Source organism: Elephas maximus, chromosome 21, assembly GCF_024166365.1.
Source record: "Elephas maximus indicus isolate mEleMax1 chromosome 21, mEleMax1 primary haplotype, whole genome shotgun sequence".
Lineage (NCBI taxonomy): Eukaryota > Metazoa > Chordata > Mammalia > Proboscidea > Elephantidae > Elephas > Elephas maximus.
In genome coordinates this window covers 13,158,089-13,178,771 of record NC_064839.1, presented here as the reverse complement: position 1 = coordinate 13,178,771, position 20,683 = coordinate 13,158,089, and the positions used below count along the sequence as shown (strand labels likewise).

Sequence of the window (20,683 nt, the reverse complement as noted above, 5' to 3'; positions counted from 1 at the left end):
GCACACATCGGGTTGCCATGAATCGGAATCAACTCCACGGCAACGATCAACAACAACGCCCTGAGGCGAATGGATGTGTCTGGGATACTCCTCCATCCAAGTTCACTAACGTCTCTGTTGGGACATCACTGCTGTGGGTCAGTTTACTAATCTTGGTGCTCAGAGGGGAGGCTTGGGAATGAAAGAATCACACTGGATCTGGAAGGAAAAGCTGACAGGAATCGCAATCTGTTTAGCTATAAGGGAGCCTTATGTATTTGAGCCCCTTCACTGTTTTTTCTGGTGTGAAATTCATCTGGGGCAAGAGGTGGGGCGTGTCTTTGAAGTTATGGACGCAAATTTTACAAACAAAGCTTCTCTTTATTTTCTAAGGTTTTTTTTTTTTCCCATTTTGTTTTGTTTTTTACCAACCTTGCAATTAAACGCTGCAATCATGCCTTTCACCCAAGCACTTCTCCACGGGTCTTCTGAAGCAAACAGGTATTTAGGAGCTGATAGGCAGAGGCAACTTTTTCTCCCTTCTTCCTCTGCCTTAAAATTGTTACTCAGCACAGGGCTGGCCACACCTAATTGTTCACAAGACCACCCAGATGGCAGTGTTAGAAGAGTTTCATAAGAATAACCTGAGTCCCCGAAGGCAAGAGAATGGGAAAAAAAAAAACAAAACACCCTGTTTTCTGTTAGCATGAGTGGCCTCTCAGTTCTGCATCTCTGGATGTGTACCTTCTAGAATCCTCGGTGGCTTGGGCCTGTCCTCCACTCAGGAAGTGCTTGCTGGAATTACATCCCCAGTTGCATTGCTTCCAGAAAGACAGGATCCCTGTTGGATGCCCATGAAGCTTATGCTGAGTAAATATTGACAAAGTAGTCTAAAGAACAAACACTTTGACATTTGTAAGGTCCACTGGAAGGTCTTGTATATATTTATACAGCAGGATTGAGCCCTGCATAACAATTGTCCACAACTTGCTCTGACATACTTCTTCTGCACGCATAACGTATGCGTGTGAGGGGCTAAGACTGGCTGAATGTACGCATGGGAAACAGGGTCAGGGCTGGGTGGGAGTGGGTTACCTCCTCCCCCCAGCCATAAGAAATGGCACCCATCCCTGGTACGAAACTTTCTCTACACGTTTATGAGACCAGCTTTTCCAGAAGGAAAAAAAAAAAAGCCACAAAACCTTGTTTTTAATTTCTTGTAATTGATGTACTTTCTTTTTACTTTGTAAGAATGTTATTGATGTTTTTTGTACTTTATATTTATTGAAGATTGAGTCTCAAAAAATGTAATGAGTAAAAACTGCTTGCTTAATTTAAATTGTGAATCTGTCTGTTAAGAAATGCATTAGGGGTAGGAGAAGCATAAGACATATTAATTGACAGACAGGAACTGCTGTCTCTGAGGTTGATACAAGTAATTTATTACTTTAGAAATGAATGCCACCTCCAGAATGTGCTTCATTAATTTCAAATTTAGTTTTAATTTCAAGCTGTTGCCCCTTGAGAAGAATAAGGTGGCAAATTATGTTTGAAGAGCAGATTTTTTTTTTTTTTTGCTCCAAAGAAACACCGCATTTTAACTGTTTAGTTTTACAAGCCAATGTGCCTGTCTAGTTTCCTTCATTTCTTGAGAGCCGAGAAAATACTCTAGGTAAGATCAACTCTTACTAATGCTTTGTCTTTTCTTCTTTCTGCCCTTCTCCCTCTCTGTCTTCTTTCTGTCCTGCCTGTCTCGCTGTCCCACCTGTTATCATGGCAGCCTACGTTTCCGATGAGCTCAAGGCTGCCGCCCTGGCGGACGAAGACATCGACCCAGAGGAGAACGCAGCAGATGGAGAGCCCTCGGCCAAATACATGTGCCCAGAGAAGGAGCTCGGTAAGACCTGCCCCAGTTACCAGAACTCCCCGGCTGCTGAGTTCTCCAGCCACGAAATGGACAGCGAGTCACACATCAGTGAGACCAGTGACCGAATGGCTGACTTTGAGAGCGGCTCCATCAAGAACGAAGAGGAGACGAAGGAGGTCACCGTCCCACTGGAAGACACGACCGTGTCAGATAGCTTGGAGCAGATGAAAGCCGTGTACAACAACTTCCTGTCCAACTCCTACTGGTCCAACCTCAGCCTCAACCTGCACCAGCCTTCCTCTGAGAAGAACAACGGCAGCAGCAGCAGCAGCAGCAGCAGCAGCAGCAGCTGTGGCAGCGGCAGCTTCGACTGGCACCAGAGCGCCATGGCCAAGACTCTGCAGCAAGTGTCGCAGAGCCGCATGCTGCCCGAGCCCAGTCTGTTCAGCACCGTGCAGCTGTACCGGCAGAGCAGCAAGCTCTACGGCTCCATCTTCACGGGCGCCAGCAAGTTCCGCTGCAAGGACTGCAGCGCCGCCTACGACACGCTGGTGGAGCTGACAGTGCACATGAACGAGACAGGGCATTACCGCGACGACAACCACGAGACCGATAACAACAACCCCAAGCGGTGGTCCAAGCCCCGCAAACGCTCCTTGCTGGAGATGGAAGGGAAGGAAGATGCCCAGAAGGTGTTAAAGTGCATGTACTGCGGCCACTCCTTTGAGTCCCTGCAGGACTTGAGTGTCCATATGATCAAAACAAAACACTACCAAAAAGTGCCTCTGAAAGAACCCGTCACCCCTGTCGCAGCCAAAATCATCCCTGCTACGCGGAAGAAAGCGTCGCTGGAGCTGGAGCTGCCCAGTTCCCCGGATTCCACAGGCGGAACCCCCAAAGCCGTGCTGGTGGACACGAACGATGCACTTCAGAAGACCTCCAACCCTTACATTACACCAAATAACCGGTATGGCCACCAGAACGGGGCCAGCTATGCGTGGCACTTTGAGGCCCGCAAGTCCCAGATCCTGAAGTGCATGGAGTGTGGCAGCTCCCATGACACACTGCAGGAGCTCACGGCCCACATGATGGTGACTGGCCACTTCATCAAGGTCACGAACTCAGCCATGAAGAAGGGGAAGCCCATCATGGAGACGCCCATCACGCCCACCATCACGACCCTGCTTGATGAGAAGGTGCAGTCTGTGCCCCTGGCAGCCACCACCTTCACGTCCCCCTCCAACACGCCTTCGAGTGTCTCACCAAAACTGAACGTGGAGGTCAAGAAGGAGGTGGAAAAGGACAAAGCAGTCACTGATGAAAAACCCAAGGAAAAGGAGAAGCCTGGTGAAGAAGAAGAGAAGTATGACATCTCTTCCAAATACCATTATCTGACTGAAAATGACTTAGAAGAGAGTCCCAAGGGGGGTCTGGATATCCTGAAGTCCCTAGAAAACACGGTGACATCTGCAATCAACAAGGCCCAGAATGGCACTCCCAGCTGGGGGGGCTACCCCAGCATCCATGCCGCCTACCAGCTCCCCAACATGATGAAGCTGTCTCTGGGCTCATCGGGGAAAAGCACACCCCTGAAACCCATGTTTGGCAACAGCGAGATTGTGTCTCCCACAAAAAGCCAGACACTGGTCTCTCCACCCAGCAGCCAGACCTCACCCATGCCCAAGACAAACTTCCATGCCATGGAGGAGCTGGTGAAAAAAGTCACAGAGAAAGTTGCCAAAGTTGAGGAGAAGATGAAGGAGCCAGAGGGCAAGCTTTCTCCACCTAAGCGGGCCACGCCCTCCCCGTGCAGTAGCGAAGTCAGTGAGCCCATCAAGATGGAGGCAGCCAGTGACGGGGGCTTCAAAAGCCAGGAGAGCAGCCCCAGCCCCCAGCGGGATGGGTGCAAGGAGGGGAGTCCGCCGGCAGAACCAGTGGAGAATGGCAAGGAGCTGGTGAAGCCCATGACCAGTGGCCTGAGCAGCAGCACGGCCATCATCACTGACCATCCGCCCGAACAGCCTTTTGTTAACCCTTTGAGTGCCCTCCAGTCAGTCATGAACATTCACCTGGGCAAGGCTGCCAAGCCCTCCCTGCCTGCCCTTGACCCCATGAGCATGCTTTTCAAGATGAGCAACAGCTTGGCAGAGAAGGCAGCAGTGGCCACCCCACCGCCCCTCCAATCCAAGAAGGTAGACCACCTCGACCGCTATTTCTACCACGTCAACAACGACCAGCCCATAGACTTGACAAAAGGGAAAAGTGACAAAAGCTGCTCTTTGGGTTCAGTGCTTTTGTCACCCACGTCCACATCCCCGGCAACCTCCTCATCCACGGTGACAACGGCAAAGACATCTGCCGTAGTATCATTCATGTCAAACTCGCCGCTACGCGAGAATGCCTTGTCAGATATATCTGATATGCTGAAGAACTTGACAGAGAGCCACACGTCAAAATCCTCCACTCCTTCCAGCATCTCCGAGAAGTCTGACATTGATGGGGCCACTTTAGAGGAGGCTGAGGAGTCGACGCCTGCGCAGAAGAGGAAGGGCCGCCAGTCAAACTGGAACCCCCAGCACCTCCTGATCCTGCAGGCCCAGTTTGCCGCCAGCCTGCGGCAGACCTCCGAGGGGAAGTACATCATGTCAGACCTGAGCCCCCAGGAGCGGATGCACATCTCCAGGTTCACCGGCCTTTCAATGACCACCATCAGCCACTGGCTGGCCAATGTGAAATACCAGCTTCGAAGGACAGGTGGAACAAAGTTCCTCAAAAACTTGGACACTGGCCACCCCGTGTTCTTTTGTAATGACTGCGCGTCACAAATTAGGACTCCTTCCACGTACATCAGTCATCTCGAGTCTCACCTGGGTTTCCGCCTACGGGACTTGTCCAAACTGTCCACCGAACAGATTAACAATCAAATAGCACAAACCAAGTCACCGTCAGAAAAACTGGTGACGTCCTCCCCTGAGGAGGACCTGGGGACCTCCTATCAGTGCAAACTTTGCAATCGGACCTTTGCGAGCAAGCATGCTGTCAAGCTTCACCTCAGCAAAACCCATGGGAAATCTCCGGAAGACCACCTTCTGTATGTGTCCGAGCTAGAGAAGCAGTAGCATTGGCTTTTGATTAAAAGGACTCTGAGTTGCTTTGAGGGAAACTGTGGAAGGCACCTTCAGGCCCCTCCGTCTTGTTCTTGGCACACGTTCTTATTTTAACTGCAGAGAACCCCCCTGGGCTGGACTGTTTTGTATAACTGTATAGTGTTTAATAGAGGTGCATAATCAGCTGTTGTTCCTGGTAAAATATGAAGGTTAAAATGCAGTGGTAAGTGTTTGGAACTTTGTGTAAATGGGATTTAGTTGTGAGCATCTCTCTGATGCTTCAAGCTGCATGCATTGACAGACAGTTTAATTAAGCATTTATAACGAAACCGGGCACACTTTTTCCATGTGACTTGAGTGTGCTAGCATTTCTCACCCTTTCATCTTTAGCCCTCTGAGTACTTTGAAGCACTTTTGCATTAATTTGGTTATAAAATAAAATGAAATAATAATAATGTATGAAGCTCTGTTTTTTAAACTCCTTACCAGCTTAGTTATAATTAATAATACGAACCTCCATTTATGCAGGTCTGCAGGGGTCTAACACGCCTTGAAATTTAAAAGAATATTATTTTCACATTGAAACATAGATGTATATATTGTATAGATTTCAGACTCTCTTATGAAAAATGTGATTGTGGTTAAATGACTTTTTTTTTTTTCCTGCATCTATAGCAACAGTGTTTTACGTACCTGCTATGCTCTGGGCATAAGCTGTGCCTATGTATAGTGTATATTTCTTTTTTTTTTTTAAGGTTTATGGTCTTTTTTTTTTTTTTTTTTACCAGCAAACATTGTAAATTATACAGAAGATACCACAGATAGCATTTATAAAGTATCCAGAAACATTATCTGAAAGCAAAGTATGATTGTTTGTTTTGCTATACAGTACATCTATATTGGTAGAGGTTCATATTTAAATTATACATATTTATTAGCATCGTATTATCATTTGTTTTCAGCAGTCTGAATAAACGAGGCCAGGAAACGCATCCAAGGCAGGCATCATAACTATTTTGCACATGATTTTTAAAGGTATTTATTAGAAATCAAAGAACACTCAAAATAAACGCAGTGCTCAAAGGGTTAAGTCTATTTGCAAAGGAAAAAAAAATGAACAAAAAAAAAAAAAGAGAGAGAACTTGTACTGTATTTCCTAAACATGGATAAAGCCTTTAAAACGTTTGTACTGTAATACTTTGCTTAGAAGTCACGAGGCGTTCTGTGATCCAACCTCTTTCACTTCTTTATAAGCCCTCTTGGTTGCTGTTCCATATTGTAGGATGCCTTTTTATTTCGACTGGTAACTTTCTGTTTGGTTCTTCCTAATTATTCTCCCAAGATCCTACACTGCAGCAGCTTTATCTTGAGGCTTATGAAAGGTAACCCGTGGTTACCGGCTCTCCAAGTGATTCTCTTCTCCATTTTTGGCAGTTGATTTGCAGAAGTAACTGACGGCTGACACCATACGAGAACCTATGTATAAAATATTGGCATGTAAACAGCACAGATACTGTATCGCACTCTGTGCCCCATTTTGTTGTTGACAATGAAGCACCATTATGTGACTCTTCATATAACCCTTTTTTTCTACGGCAGCATTAAAATTGTCTTTTTGCTATAATTTTGTGTTGCATTCACAATTATGTCTGAAATGTGCTACGACTAACGAGCACATTAAAATTAAATTGTATGCGATCTGTTTATGACTGACTCGGTGGCTGCCTCTGCCAGGTGCTGGCAGTAGGAATCTGCACGTAAATCAGGGGAGTTTTAGTGAACTTTGGCGTTTGAGAGTAGGGAGCCCTTACTCAGGGGTGGCGTGAACAGAATATTTTCCCCAGGAAGGAAGATTTAAAAGAAAAGGAAGAAATTCACATGAGGTTAGATTCTCCGTGGAAAAGTGACATTATAAAATGTTGTGACCGGGTAGCAGAATTTCGCCAGTTCCTCCTGTCACCTGTGCGGGGTTGGGGGCTGGGTCTCCCTTGTGGATGCAGAGAAAAGTCAGGGCTCAGAACCATTCAGGAGGCTGATGGGGGGAAAGATCTTTGGAAGACTGTGCGCCGGGTGGCTCCTTCCTGTGGACAGAGGATTGTCAAATAGAGCAGGGAGCCAAGTTGGGCAGACCAATTCTGGGGTCCACAGGCTCTCTCTTGTGCCAAAGAACCACAGATAAGGAGGGGAGGGGGACTAAACCCACATACAGGGGGAGGGGAGAGCGTTTATATGATAATCACAAGCTTTTATTAGCCTGGCAAATCATGCCAACAAAACGCTGGGAACATCACGTAAAATTGTAAAATACCTTTATTACTGTATTCAAACCACTCCTGCAGTTAGGCAGAACTGTACCTCCTAACCTAGAATTATACAAATGAGAGATGGATTACATCTGTGTAATACATAAAACACCTCAACTCAAAAAAAAAAAATACTATTTTATTAAAAATTTAAATTAAGCCCTTTCAGAGATGTTCAGCAACACGCCTACTTTTTTTTTTTTTTTTTCTTCCCGCTCTTCCCGGCCCCTTTTTGTCAAGATGATTCCCAAATTTCTGTCTCGCCTCTTTTTTCTCAGCAATCCATCTCTCTCGGGGATTGTAGGGAGAACCTCAACTACAGTTTAAAATTGGTTTTTGGCAAATCGAGAGTGCTGTACAAGCTATGGTTTTGCCTGCTGGGAGAGCGAACGCGCGGGCTTTTCCCAAAGGCTTCATGGAAGGGGCTTCCCCCCTGGGTCCCGGGCATCCCCCATCTCCTCTGTGGCTTGACCCGGCCACTCTCTGGTCATCCGTTGCCCCGTTGGCCTTTACCTGGAGGAGCCAACTCCCCGGACCCTGGCCCAGGGGACAGAGACATCCTCCCTCCCGTGTCTCCTGCGTCTTCACATCCTGGAGCCCAGATTTCCACTCTCGAATTTTTCACAGGTTAAATATAGCGTCGGTTTATTAGAATCCAAAGTCCTGTGTCTAACAGATTAAACTGACAACACTTCTGTCACCACCAGGGCCCATGTGGCTGGAAGGGAGATGGGGTTTGGGCAAGTGATGGTGGACCCCCCCCTTACAGTTTGGGGGACAAACCTAACACTCCACCCATCTCCTCCTCACCCCACTCTCAGGATTCTCTTTAGGATTTTTTCAGTTTGGGGGTAGACGTGAGAATTCGCAACTAAGGTAAGTAGCAGGTTAAATCATTCACTTGGCACCTGGGGTAATAGCCGGCGAAGGTGTGCTCATACTCATTTTGCCTTTGGGGCGACCTAGTTACTGGGTAGTTGAGTGCCCCAGCTGTGACTGCAAACCCCATTTGGCACAATGGCAACATCCTAAACCATGCAGTGTGGGGGACATGCCTGGTTAGGGCCTCACCCCCCTTGGCACTGCAAGACCATTTGCTCCTGAGTTCACCTAACCCTTTCCAGGATGAGGAGCAGGCCAGTGCTCCATGAGCCTCCATCCGTAGGCCAGGTGGGCCTGAGTGCCCGTGTGCGACACCCTGGGATAGGACGGGCGGACTCAAGTCGCTTTCCAAGGCTAATGCAGATATGCAGTGGTTCTCCTACGTGGACGCTAGCAGAGAATTGAGTGCAGGAAGGAACAAGTCATCCAAGTCAAGTCTCTGCACTTGACTCCACCAGGGAGGAGGTGGTGGTGAGAAGTGAGGGAGGCTTTAGTCACAGGTGTATAGGGTGACCCCGATCTCACCCCGCCCCAGCCCGGGCTTGTTGCTGCCCTACTGTATATTTTCCAGCCATCGCATTTACGTAGTATCTTAAAATAACATTTGTGATAAATGTGCAGTTTAACTAATTTATGGTCCTGTGATATGCTCAGGGCTACATGCAAGATGAAAATCTTAAATGGAGCTTGAACAGCTCGCTTCACAACAAGAAATCAATATGCCACATCTCAGCTAGTCGCTGCAGTCAACAGTGAGCAAAAATATCAGTGATGTATCTTTAAGTTTTAGGCAGTAAGAATTCTATAATTAACCCAAATCTTGGATGTGAGTTAGAGAGGTTGGTGATGAGGAGGACCCGAATCCCCCTGGCATCTCTGTTCTGTTTTCTTTCTGCAAAAGGAAAATGAAAAAATACTCATAACCACCAATTGTGCCCAGGTGGCTGTACTTTGCTGGGGAGGCCTCCCCCGCTGGGTTCCGGGCAGGGGTCTCTGTGTCCCAGGAAGGGTTCCTCTCAAGTTTGGACCACTCCAGCAGGGTGGGCTTTATCCCTGGCCCCTGACCACCTACTGTTCCACAAACTTGGTGACAAAGTACTTCAAAGGAAAGGCAGGCACAATGACTTGCCCAGCTCTGCGGAAAGCTATGCTCCACTGTGAGGCAAATTCTGAAGAAAGAAGCCTGAAGAAAGAGAGGGACACCAGGTAGTGGGAAGCAAAGCTGCCTTTAATAAATCCAGTATTAAAACTACCGTCTCCAGAGATGTGTAATTTATCTAACAAAATAAATAAATTATTTTATTTTTTTCAAATTCATCTGTTCAGTTCTTTTGCAATTGGAAAATGGCAATAGCATATTCTTCCGTTGACAATTTAGCACATGTACAATGCACTTCGCATTATAGGACGCAATCAAAGATGAAAACACCCAGACCCCAACACCGCTCTGTAATAATAAATACTTTAACTTAAAAATAATAGCTATTATCCTTTTAGCTAATGGAGAAATTACCATTTTTACTCTGCCAGATAGTTCTTCTTTGGTAATAGAAACACTAACCTTTTTTCCCCCTAGGGATTTATTAGTAGGCATGTGTAATCTTCTTTGCCAAAAGGAAACCTGAAAATTTGTTTTTCTTGGGACCTTGTGCCACGTCTATGCCTCTCAGCCTTCTGCTGACCTCAGAGAACATGAAAAAGGTACTCAGGCTTGCGTTTGCACGCAATCCCTGGAGATGTTGGGGCCTTTCCAAATACTCTATGGTTAGCTCCCCACACAATCTCACTCACCTGGGTAAGGCTCCAGCTCTGCCCCTTTAGCATAACACTTCCGGGAAGAGAGCGCCTCTCTGGCAAAACCCATCTTCCCCTGGGCGGTTTGGCAGCTTCGCAGCAGCCATGGGCTGGGCTCCCAGTGTCGGTGCAGAGCAGAAAGGAAATGCAGGGTTTTATTTCCAGGAAGGTTGCTTATTTCTCTCTCATGTGACTGAGTTTCCATAAGACACATAGGTGCCATTTTTCCATCCTCTAGAATGTGGCAGGAGGTGACCCCATGAAGATCCTAAAGGCAAGCACCCCCTGTTTCAGGTGGGTAGCAGTGGCTGCAAGGGCACCCTGATGGGTTGTGATTTGGGGCCACACCCCCAGCACTGCCAATACAATGGATTTACCAAGTTGTTGGTTAGTGGCCTGATAGTCCACATCTGCCTAGACAGGCTGATGGGGACTTAGGCCATTGCTCTGGATGTCAGGAGTGGCTTCCATCAGAGTTAGCTGCTCCTCAAGGCTCAGCATCTGAGTGTCCCACCTCTGGTCCAGAGAGCCAGGTGTTTTCAACATTGAATCTAATGATGGAAGATCAGGGGAACTGCTTTCCTGCCGCCATGGCGTAATGTCATGTACTAATATATTCTTAATAAATCACTGCTGATGGTAATGATGATAAGCAAGGTGACCCCTTTGCAGAGATGAGCATCCACAATTAGCTAACTCAGGAGTTAGGATCCACTGTTTTTTACTGTAGAGCCTGTGCTGGCCAATCAATGAACCACTAGCCACACATGGCTACCTAAATTTAAACCAATTTATATTAAATAAAATGAAAAATTCAGCTCCTCAATCTTACTAGCCACATTTCACCTGCTCAGTAGCCACATGTGGGTAGGGGCTACTTTTTTGAACAGCACAGATGTGGAAATTTCCATTGTCACCAAAAGTTCTACCTGACAGCGCTGTCTATACCATTATTTACGAGGCATTTTCCTAAGAGCTCCTGCCTTGATGATGAAAGTGTCTTTCCAGTCCATGAGTGTTTCCAAGAATCCTTATTTTGCCACGATGGGCGCAGGCAACATTCTCACGTGCTATTATCTCTGATCAAAGCCAAGGACACACGTAATTAACCTTGAGCATAAAATTATAAACTGAAGTGCAGGCATCAGTGTATGAATTTGCTGATCAATCCCCCTGCTATGGATTTTATCTGGGCCACAAACCCCAGAGCCCAAAGATCTGATGGAGGTGGCAGTGACCTTGCTCTGCCCTGAGTTAGCAGTGAGTCAGATGGTGCCTGTCCTGTTCTCTTTGCCCCTGTGGGCTTGAGTCCCACCCTGAGACTTGGACACCCAGGCTTGTCTCTGTGGCTAGTGTGGGCCTTCCCTCAGACTCAGGGGTTTGGGGTCCACACCCACACCCACACCCACACACACACGCACGCACACACTTGCACACTGTACCAGGCACCCTCCAGCCCCAGGCAGCAGCAGGGTGTCTGTCCTCCACTTTTAAAAATTAAAATATATAAATGGGACTTAAAAAAAAATGGCTTCTTAAATTTGGGGTGGGGGGGTTAAGTTTTAAAAATTACTGCATTTCAACATTTCACTTCCATTTTTCCCCCAGCAGCAGGATTCCAGGGACACTTTTATGAGGATCATAATTGTGAGTTAGAGATCTCCCAGGCCAAGCAAAATGAAATTACGAGAAACTGAAACCTGTTTTAATTGGAGCATTTATGGCAAAAAGAAGTCAGAGTGGCTGCCTTTTCCTTTATGTGACTCCCCGGTTCGTGGCAATACCTGTGTCCGGAAACCGGGGCTGAGCAAACTCAAGCCAAGAGAGCAAAGAGAGGATGAGGTAGGTGTGTCAGGAAGGAGTCATTTTCTTAGATTAAAAAAAAAAAAATGGAGGTACAGTCGCCGGAGTTCTGCCTCAGTGACCACGAAACCAAGTCGGCAAAAGCTGAAGGACCCTGCTCCTGAAAGCCTCATCAGGGCTTGTCATAGCTCTAATGAATATCATTTAAATGACTTTGTATATTGGTGGAGTTTGGATGTCGATTTAATTTGTGCGTGTGTTTGAGTTCTTCTGCTTGGCTAGGCTAACAGAGAAGCAGCCGCCTAATGAAAACTGAGTTGGTGACAGTGCGATGCACACCATCCCCATCAGATGGCTTTGAAGGGCTGCTGTGACAGCCTCAGAAAGACGTCGATCTGGCTGGGGGAAGAGAGAGGCGCTTTCCCTGCAGTGCGAACCCACTCTGCGGTGTGGCCGCTTCCGCAGGACCCAGGTAGACGTGGCCTATGCAAGGCCCTGTCTAGACTCAGCCCACCCTCATACCGCGGAGACTGCTTGAGGCACGGAGGGATGGCGCCTCTCCACTGGGGTCTCTGGAGTTCTCCCCTCCCTGTGGTTACATGGAATTGCAGGGGCAGCTGCAGTGAAGGTGAGACTCAGACCCTCTCTCAAGGAAGGGTTGTACCCAGAGTACCCCATCTGAGGTAATAAGAGGGAGGAAGAGGCTTCGACTTTTGGAGACCCAAGAAAGCAAATGACTTCCCCCATCTTGGTTCCAGCTTGAGGTGTCCCCAGTATCCTGCCCTGTGGCCTTGACTCATCATGCTTAGGATGGTTGGTCACCCATTTTTTTATTTCACCTCCCAGTTGTCCTGGGAGAGCAGTGGCTGGGATTCCTGGGGGCCCATTTACAGAGCAGGCCCAGCAGGAGCAGTGGTGAGCCCAGGGCCACCCAATGTCTATCCAGAAGGGTGGTCTGTTTTCAGAGCTGTAGAGACACGGAGGAGCCCTGGTGACACAGTGTTTAAATGTTCGGCTGCTAAGCAAAAGATTGGCAGTTCCAATTCACAGCTGTTCCTTGGAAACCCTACGGGGACATTCTACTCTGTCCTGTAGGGTTGCTGTGAGTTGGAATCAACTCCACACGAAGGGGCGAAAGACACAAAAGCTAAGCATGAATCCTGTGACCTCACTCAACTGTTCAAGTAGTCCCCAGACTCCAAAAGGGCCCTGGGTCTAGCGGGAGTGTGACATTTGCCCCCTGTGTTTCAGTAGACACTGGGTCTAGCTTCATCATGGGCTCCCTGGCTCCCAAGCACCCCAGATGCTCCCAGAGGTATTGAGTGGGGTGAGGCCTCAGGTCAGGCTGGTGGCGGCAGGAGCATGGCTCCCTTTGGTTGCCTTTTCTCTCTTCTCAAGGTCTGATCATTGCACAGCTGGCCCTGCCTTCACAGCACTTTCTCCAGCTTCTCACCAGAGCCTTCTCAAACATTGTCAACATTAACATTATGAACAGGGTCAGCATATTGCCTGGAAAAATTAGTATTATGAGGGGAAATGTGTACCCAGATGCTGGCCACTTCCTCTGCTCTCTATTTCCCCTCTGCACCCACCCCTGTATGGCTCTGTTCCAGGAATAAAACAAACAAAAATAAAACCTCAAGCCAAGAAGAGATGGGCCCGTTCTTCTCAATCAGATTGAAGAAGGCAGAGATGTGAAAAATCCACCAGAAAGCCAGTGCCTCTCTTTCTACCAACCTAGAGACAATAGAGACAGGGAAGGAAATGCTGGACGCCTGAGGCTTTGGGGGAGAGTTTTGATTGGAGGGAGGATGGGGAAGGCCCCAGAGCTCCGGAAAAGTCCTAGTTCCGGGTCAGCAGAAACTTGCTACTGTGGCCCATTTTGGCAAGAGTAGCTGGAGCTCCTAAATGTGGGAGCCTATGATTTCGTCCTGAGAGATGGTCTGAGGAGCTTCTGAGTGCCGAGGCATGTATGGGGGGGGGGGGGGGCGGGGGGGAAGGCACTGACAGGGTCTCCCGAAACTCTACGCAATTCCTGTGAGGTGAGCTCTCATCTGCGGGGGGCTGGACTATGAGACCTGCAAGCTGCCCAGCCCACACTGTGCCAGCAGCACCTGGAACAAGAAAGAAAATCCCTAAGACATGCCCCAACCATTAATGAGTTCAGAGTCAATCTGGACAAAAGAGACAGGTATATACAAAAGGGCAGTGACAAATAAATGACAATGTATAATTAAGAATGAGATTGGGCAGAAAACAGTAGAATTATGAAGTTCAAACTGAGACTTGAAGTGGGCTGGCCAGGGCTGAGGCCTTGGACAAGGCAGGGCCTGAGCTGGGCCTTGGAAGATGGATAAGATTTGAGACTGCGGGGGAGAGAAGTTAGTGGAGGATCCACCTCTCCTTGGTATGAAGCCACAAAGAGGCTCCGTCAACTGGCATTCCTTCTGGCCATAACCTGAGATGGTGTGGCCAATGGCATAGCTTGTCTCCTGCTGAAAAGTGCCTTCTGAATCATCAAAAACAAAATATTGCCCCAGCCTTTTCAGTGAAGGATGCTTTTTATTCTCTTTCAGTATTTCTCACTTATGGCTCTTTCCAGGGCTTTATACTATAGCGTGTTGACATTTTATGGATTGCAGACCCTCTCCTTGGGAGAAAATGCCTGTGGGCATAAGTTTGCTGATGATCTTAGGGGTCCTGGGCTCCCAGAAATCCACTCACAGACCTCACTGATGGATCTAGGTTAGCCATGCACTGCTCTCCACTGTCTTCCAGAACTTTCCAGGGCAGGGGGCCAGGTATGGCCATCAAGATGCTGTCAGTAGTGACTGGCAGAGCCCAACCCATACTGGTTCCAGAGCTTAAGCAAAGAAAGGAAATTTGGCTGAAATAACTGAAGTTCAAAGATAAATGGCTTCAGGCCCAACTGGATGTAGGTACTTGAGTGACATCATGAGGAATCCGTCCCTGTCCACTTCTCAGCTCTCTTTCTGCTGCATCCTTGGGCCCATTTTCCCTCGAGGTACAAGGCAGCCACCACAGCTCCAGCCCTACCGTCTTTGGCTCAGCAGCCTGAGGGGAAAGAGCTTCTCTTCACGATGGTTACAGTCAGCTTGAGGTAGGTTCTCATTGCCAGGGTTGGGTCATGTGCCCATTCCTCAGTCAAGCTTCATCACTCCGAGCAGCAGGCATCTCTCTGCCCCAAGTCAGGGCTGACCTGTGGCTGGAGTTCCAGTTTGGGACGCAGAGGGCCTGGCTAATGGTTTGGTAGGTGTTCCTCTGTGTATCCTCAGTAATGTCCGGTTTCAGCTGTGCTAGTGGAGAGATGATCCCCAGCATGAACTTCTCAGTTTCCCCAGATCTCCCCTGGTGCAAGGATCTCAAACTTCTAGGGGGCAGTAGGGAGAAGCCTGATGTGAAAGGATTCCCTGACCCCAAAGATCAGGTTCTCTGATAGGGAGGGCAGTGTCTTCCCCTTGGGCTAGAAGTGCACCAGATGGGACAATGCAGATGCTGAGGGCCTCTTGGCCGCTCTCTTTATGAGATGCAGCTGGGTGCTCTGCACCCTAGAAAGAGAGCAGGCTCCCCTCTCCAAGGCTGCCAGCCCTTTTTGTTGACACTTCCTAGACCCTGGTATGACTGCAGCCCAGATTTTCTTAGAAAGAGACCAGTCCCTTCATCCTTGGCCTCCATCTCTTTGGCACCTGAGCTAAACAGTGAACATTTACCTGGCACAGGTAGCAGGTAAATGTGGATTAAATACGACCTACAGATTTTTTTTTTTTTTTTTTTAAGCTTTAATTCATTGCCAAACTTTGAAAACTGGGAGATTTCATACAACAGTTGGATCTCTGGCATCTCTAGATGCCACATTCCTATATGACAGCAGGTGGCTGAAGCTGAGTAGCAGCTGCCCGATTTAGATGGAGCACGGCTCACTGGCTGGCTCCTGTCCCTGCTGCTCCCTGTTTGCCTTCCAAGCTGGGCTCCCCCAGAAGCAGACCCTCGGATGAAGACTGGAGGGCAGGCAGTTTATTTGACAGGTTATCCCAGAAAGCACGGATGGGAGGGTGGAGGGAGGCAGGGAAGGAAAGGAAGCAAATTCTAATGCGTTAAGGAGCAGGCTGCTACTGTGGGCGCCCAGGGCTTAATCCCAGAGGCTCCGTGGGGAAATCTCCGCATGGCCCCCTCCCTGGGCACGGCAGATGAGGAGCACCCAGTGCTGTCTGTCTCTGGCTGAGTGCTGCCTGCAGTTAGTGGGCTAAGAGTGCTCCCACGAGCACAAAGACACAAGACACTGGGGCTTGCGTTAAGAAGCCCACGGGCTGCACAGTACAGGCAAGGGCGAAGGGACGGACACAAGGAGGGACAGACGGTGCCCGCCACACTGCTCCCTTAAACCATCCATGTTCCCTACCTCTGGACTTTTATCCAAGGTGGGCTCCTCTAGCTCCAGACACCCCTCCTTTGACCCAGTAGGGGAGGGACTTCCCAGCCAGGGGATGTGGCTGGCCCATGGTAACACCCACCCACCTTCAGTGGTGGAGCTCAAGTCTCCCCCACCTCATCCACTGTTCCTATCACCCTGGGCCTCTTATTTCAGGAAGACTAGTGCCCTGGATGCCTCATTCATCTGTTTTATCTTATTTAGGTATTTAATTATTTACTTATTTATGTGTTTATTACACATCTAGTTCCAGCAATAACGTAGGGCTTCTGTATAGCTCATTAATTGCCTCACTGCAGGCTAGAAACAGAGTTAGATGGGCAGAGAAGGATGGGAAATACAATAATCGGTGGACCCCTCCCAGGAAATAGGGGACCCGGGAACTTGGCAGCTGGCTGCAGAGCCCCACCTGCACCCTCTTTTAGCCAGAACACAATGACATCATGCAGGAAGTGACTCAACACAATTCCCTCCCACAGGAAGTCCTCCTGCCGGGCAAGATGGACAGCGGGGAGAGGGCTCAGGGTGGCAGCTGGTCTTCATGCCTCTCTCAGTTCTCATACTTCCTTCCAGGGGTAGCAGTGGGCAGCAGGGTAAAATCATGAATGCCCAGAGGAGAGGGGCTTCCCTTCCCAGCACCCCACAACCTTGCACAGCTTCAGACCTCCTTTACCTTGTCCACCTTTCCTGCAACACCGCCCCTCATTTCTTTGTGGGGGCACAGGGATGTCCTTCCTCCCTGGAAATGCCCTGCCATAAAGTTGCCCTCAGAACCCACATGGATACTGACAGAATCATGGTGGGTATGTGTGCCGTGAGAGTTTGCAGGCGAGTTTCCAGTCCGTCTCCCGAAGACAGCTGCTGGGGGGCTGCCGGACCAAGGCTGGGCAAAGGGGCTCTGGTTCTGAAACTCTCGTCTGCAGGGCCCAGAGGGCAGTGGCCTCATGCCACCCTCCGGAATGCCATCCATCCTGCCCGTTTCTGCTTGCCTGAGACATCCATGCCAACACTGCAATCAGTCAGTCCTGTGGAACGAACAAAGGGGGCTACAGGAAATTAATTTCATTTGGGTTTTCTCTCTTGAGGCCTGCCTGGCAGCCAGCTCACCCAACACCCACATCTCCGCAGCCCAACTGCTCTGTCCATCAGCTCTTGTCCGAGTTAACTATTCATTTTATGTATTTTAATTTGGGCAGAACATTTATTTGGCTCAAATTTCCTTTTCAGGGGTTGGAATGTGCCTTCCACACACAGGCAGAGATGATCTGCTAGAATTTCGTCAGAAGGAGTTTAGTTTACAAAGATAGTAACTGAGCTATTAAAACCAACAACCCCTTTTAAAGCAAACAGACCATTAAAATATAGGAACAGTTTATAGCATAAATAAAATCGAGGATATAGATTATTTAAAGATAAGATTTTCAAGAAACAGGGATAAAAAAAACACATTTAAATAATTTCTCCACAATATTTTTTTTTTCCAAACTGAACTTCAAAATGCAAATGGAAATAAAAAAAAAAAAAGTACAGAAAGGCATTAAAAATCCATCCAGTAAAAATGTACAGAAGAGGCTTGGCTTTTCCTTCTCTGTCCCTAGCTGGTTTCTAAGGGGGGAGCTATTGAATTCATACATGGCAGCATTTATCCAGCTTCTGAAGCCACGCTGTGGGTAAAGAAGCAAGACATTTGCTTCTAGAACGTTCTATTGAGCTGATTGACAGATACAATAATTTCGTCCATTAGTCCGATCCATTGTCTTCTTTCGGTGCAGAAGTACTGTATCGTGGAGGTAGATTTCCATTGCTATGCATATTTTAAGGGTTATTTGGCAACACGAGTAAAGCTAAAAGTAGCCTCTTAATCTAATTAATTGACATTTCTGAATTTTGCTTTCACAACAACACATGGTTTCATGTTCTGGGTTTTAGCACTTGTCAAGCTTTTTTGGAGAATGTTTTGGTCAGAATGACAAGATAATTTGTGACTGAGGCTCCAAGCTAGAGAAGTGTTTAAGGCTATAATGATTTATTATCATCACAGAATAACAAAATTTACAAAGTGTTTCATCAGAATTTTTGAAATAAGTTTGCCACCACGGGAGAAGCATGCGGGGAGGGGTTGGGCTGGGTTTGGGAGACAGGGAGAGTTCAGACTTCATATACAAACTCAGCCGTGATTGATGGGTTAAAATTTCGCTATTAAATTTATCTCCGCACGTTCCTTGAGAGAGAAACTACAGAGCACTTTAGGAGGACAAGAGGTGATAGAACGAGAACAGGGAGAAAAATCAGACCTCTCCCCCGGTTTTTGTACGCAGGAAACCTGAGTCTCCAACCCCATTCCTAATGTATATGGGGCTGCCGCCGGGGATGAATTTCTACATTTTGGCAACGGTCAGAGTGAAAGTAGTGGCACTATCTATAGAAACTTCGAGATGGAGAACACTTGGAGTATGCTACTGAAAATGCAAGAAACACATTTTCGAAAGGATGAAATAATATCACTGAGTGACAGTAAATTAACATGCTGACATTTGCAGACTTTCAGAGCATTGCCATAAAAAGAAGTAATACAACATGACTAATTTGGACTTCGTCTTGATTCCTTCCTTGGGAGAGACAGCCCTGCCCCTCCAAGGCCACCCTTCAGGCTGTGTGTATCAGGCACTTCCTCCTCTTTTCCAGGAAATACTTGCGACTTGGATGCTCCCCTAAACTCACATACTCATCTTCCATGCCAGAGACCAGGGTTCAATTCCCAGCCAAGGCACCTCGTGCGTGTTGCTGTGATGCTGAGCAGGTCTCAACAGAGCTTCTATACTCAGACAGACTAGGAAGAAAGGCCTGGTGATCTGCTTCCAAAAATCAGTCCATGAAAACCCTCTGGATCACAACGGCTGATCCAAAACCAGTCATGGGGATGGTGCGGGACCTGGCACCACTTTGTTCCGCTGTGCATAGGGCTGCCATGAGCTGGGGGCCAGCTTGAAAGCAGCTAACAACAATGACAAGTTCACATGTAGCCTTTTGGAGACTCTGCGGAGAACGTGATTTTGATTTTTGAGCTTGGAAGGTGCTCTGTTTTATGTCAGGTGACCATTGGGTGCTGGCAGACGGCACATCCTTATGGCCATGGTGTGACAGCCTCCAGGTATCAGTCTGTTAACATCCACGGGTTTTCTGCCTGTAGAACTCCTAAGAAAGCCCTCGAGATCCCTGTGGCCCAATGAGCACTCACTGCACAGATGGGGAGACCAAGTCACAGAGGGGATTTAAGTTCCCAGGTTGCTGCCCTTTTCCCTGGACCAAGAGACCAACCCGAAAAACCCTCTAGGTGAAAGGGACACCCTCCCTACCTCTGAAGTAAGCATTCTGTTATCATAGCTGTCATGGTGCCGGGCACACAGAAACTGCGGTGTGAACAAACAAACATGTGAAGTTAGCTGATTCCCTAGAATGTGTCCTAGAAGCCTTTGTGCCCAAGCTCACGGCTTCCTTATTAAGTGTTAACATAGCCAGCCTCTCCTTTTCTCAGCCACCTGGGCTTCTAAAACGAGAGGAATTCTCTACCTGGAGCAAGGTGCTCTGGTTCTAAGAGCTGTCCTTCCCAGGCGAACGCCTCACTCCTCAGGTCAGAGTAACCAAGGTCCCTGCCATCCCACACCACCACCCATCCGTCGGTTTGTCGTACTTCAGTTGCTTGTGTGTTGCTGGGATGCTGGAAGCTGTGCCACCAGCATTTCAAATACTATCAGGATCACGCATGGTAGACAGGTTGCAGAGGAGCTTCCAGACTAAGACTAGGAAGAAAGAGCTGGTGATCTACTTCTGAAAATTAGCCAATAAAAACCCTACAGACCCCAACAGAATATTGCCTGATACAGAGCTGGAAAATGAGCCCCCTGGGTGGGAGGCACTCAAAATACACAGTGGCTAAAACAATGTACTTAAGCACACCAACGATTGTGAAGATGGTACAGGACGGGACAGCCTTCCGTTCTGTTGGACATGGGGTTGCCATGAGTCAGAACCGACTTGACAACATCTAATAACTACGACAATTGTCTTCTCACAGCCTAGCACTGTGCCTGGCACGTAGTAGGTGCTCCACAGATCTGTACTCTCTCCCTTCTGATAAGTCTCTTACTCCTGCTGGAGATGAATAAATATCCACAAAAACTACTGCACTGAGAAGCCCGGACAGCAATTTATTGGCCAGAGTCCCTTAATGCATCTAGGGAGGCACAACTCAGAGGGTAGGTGGGCACCAAAGCTGAGCTCTGGGCTTCCTGGACAGCCCGGGCTTGTATCCTGAGTCCAGATCTGTGCGCCGCATGGAGAAGTCATTTTCCACACTTGATGCAGTGTCATCTGCCTGCCCAGCCTGAGGCTGGGTGCTGAGGACGAGAGATGACCAGACAAGGACAAGACGAGTGAATGTGACAGGGACCCAGGCAGGGACTCAGGTGGAGCAGAACAAGAGAGGAACCCAGGCGTG

The 20,683-nt window shown here is 48.1% G+C and overlaps 1 protein-coding gene across 1 annotated transcript in view; it reads left to right on the top strand.

Annotated features, from left to right (window-relative positions):
* TSHZ3 (teashirt zinc finger homeobox 3) overlaps positions 1-7,102 on the top strand; it is a 78,657-nt gene extending 71,555 nt beyond the window's left edge. Inside the window, exon 2 of the mRNA XM_049863584.1 lies at positions 1,760-7,102. Within this exon, the coding sequence (XP_049719541.1) occupies positions 1,760-4,965 (3,206 nt within the window). The 3' untranslated portion in view covers positions 4,966-7,102. The remainder of the gene's footprint in view (positions 1-1,759) is intronic.
* Positions 7,103-20,683: the final 13,581 nt, after the last annotated feature.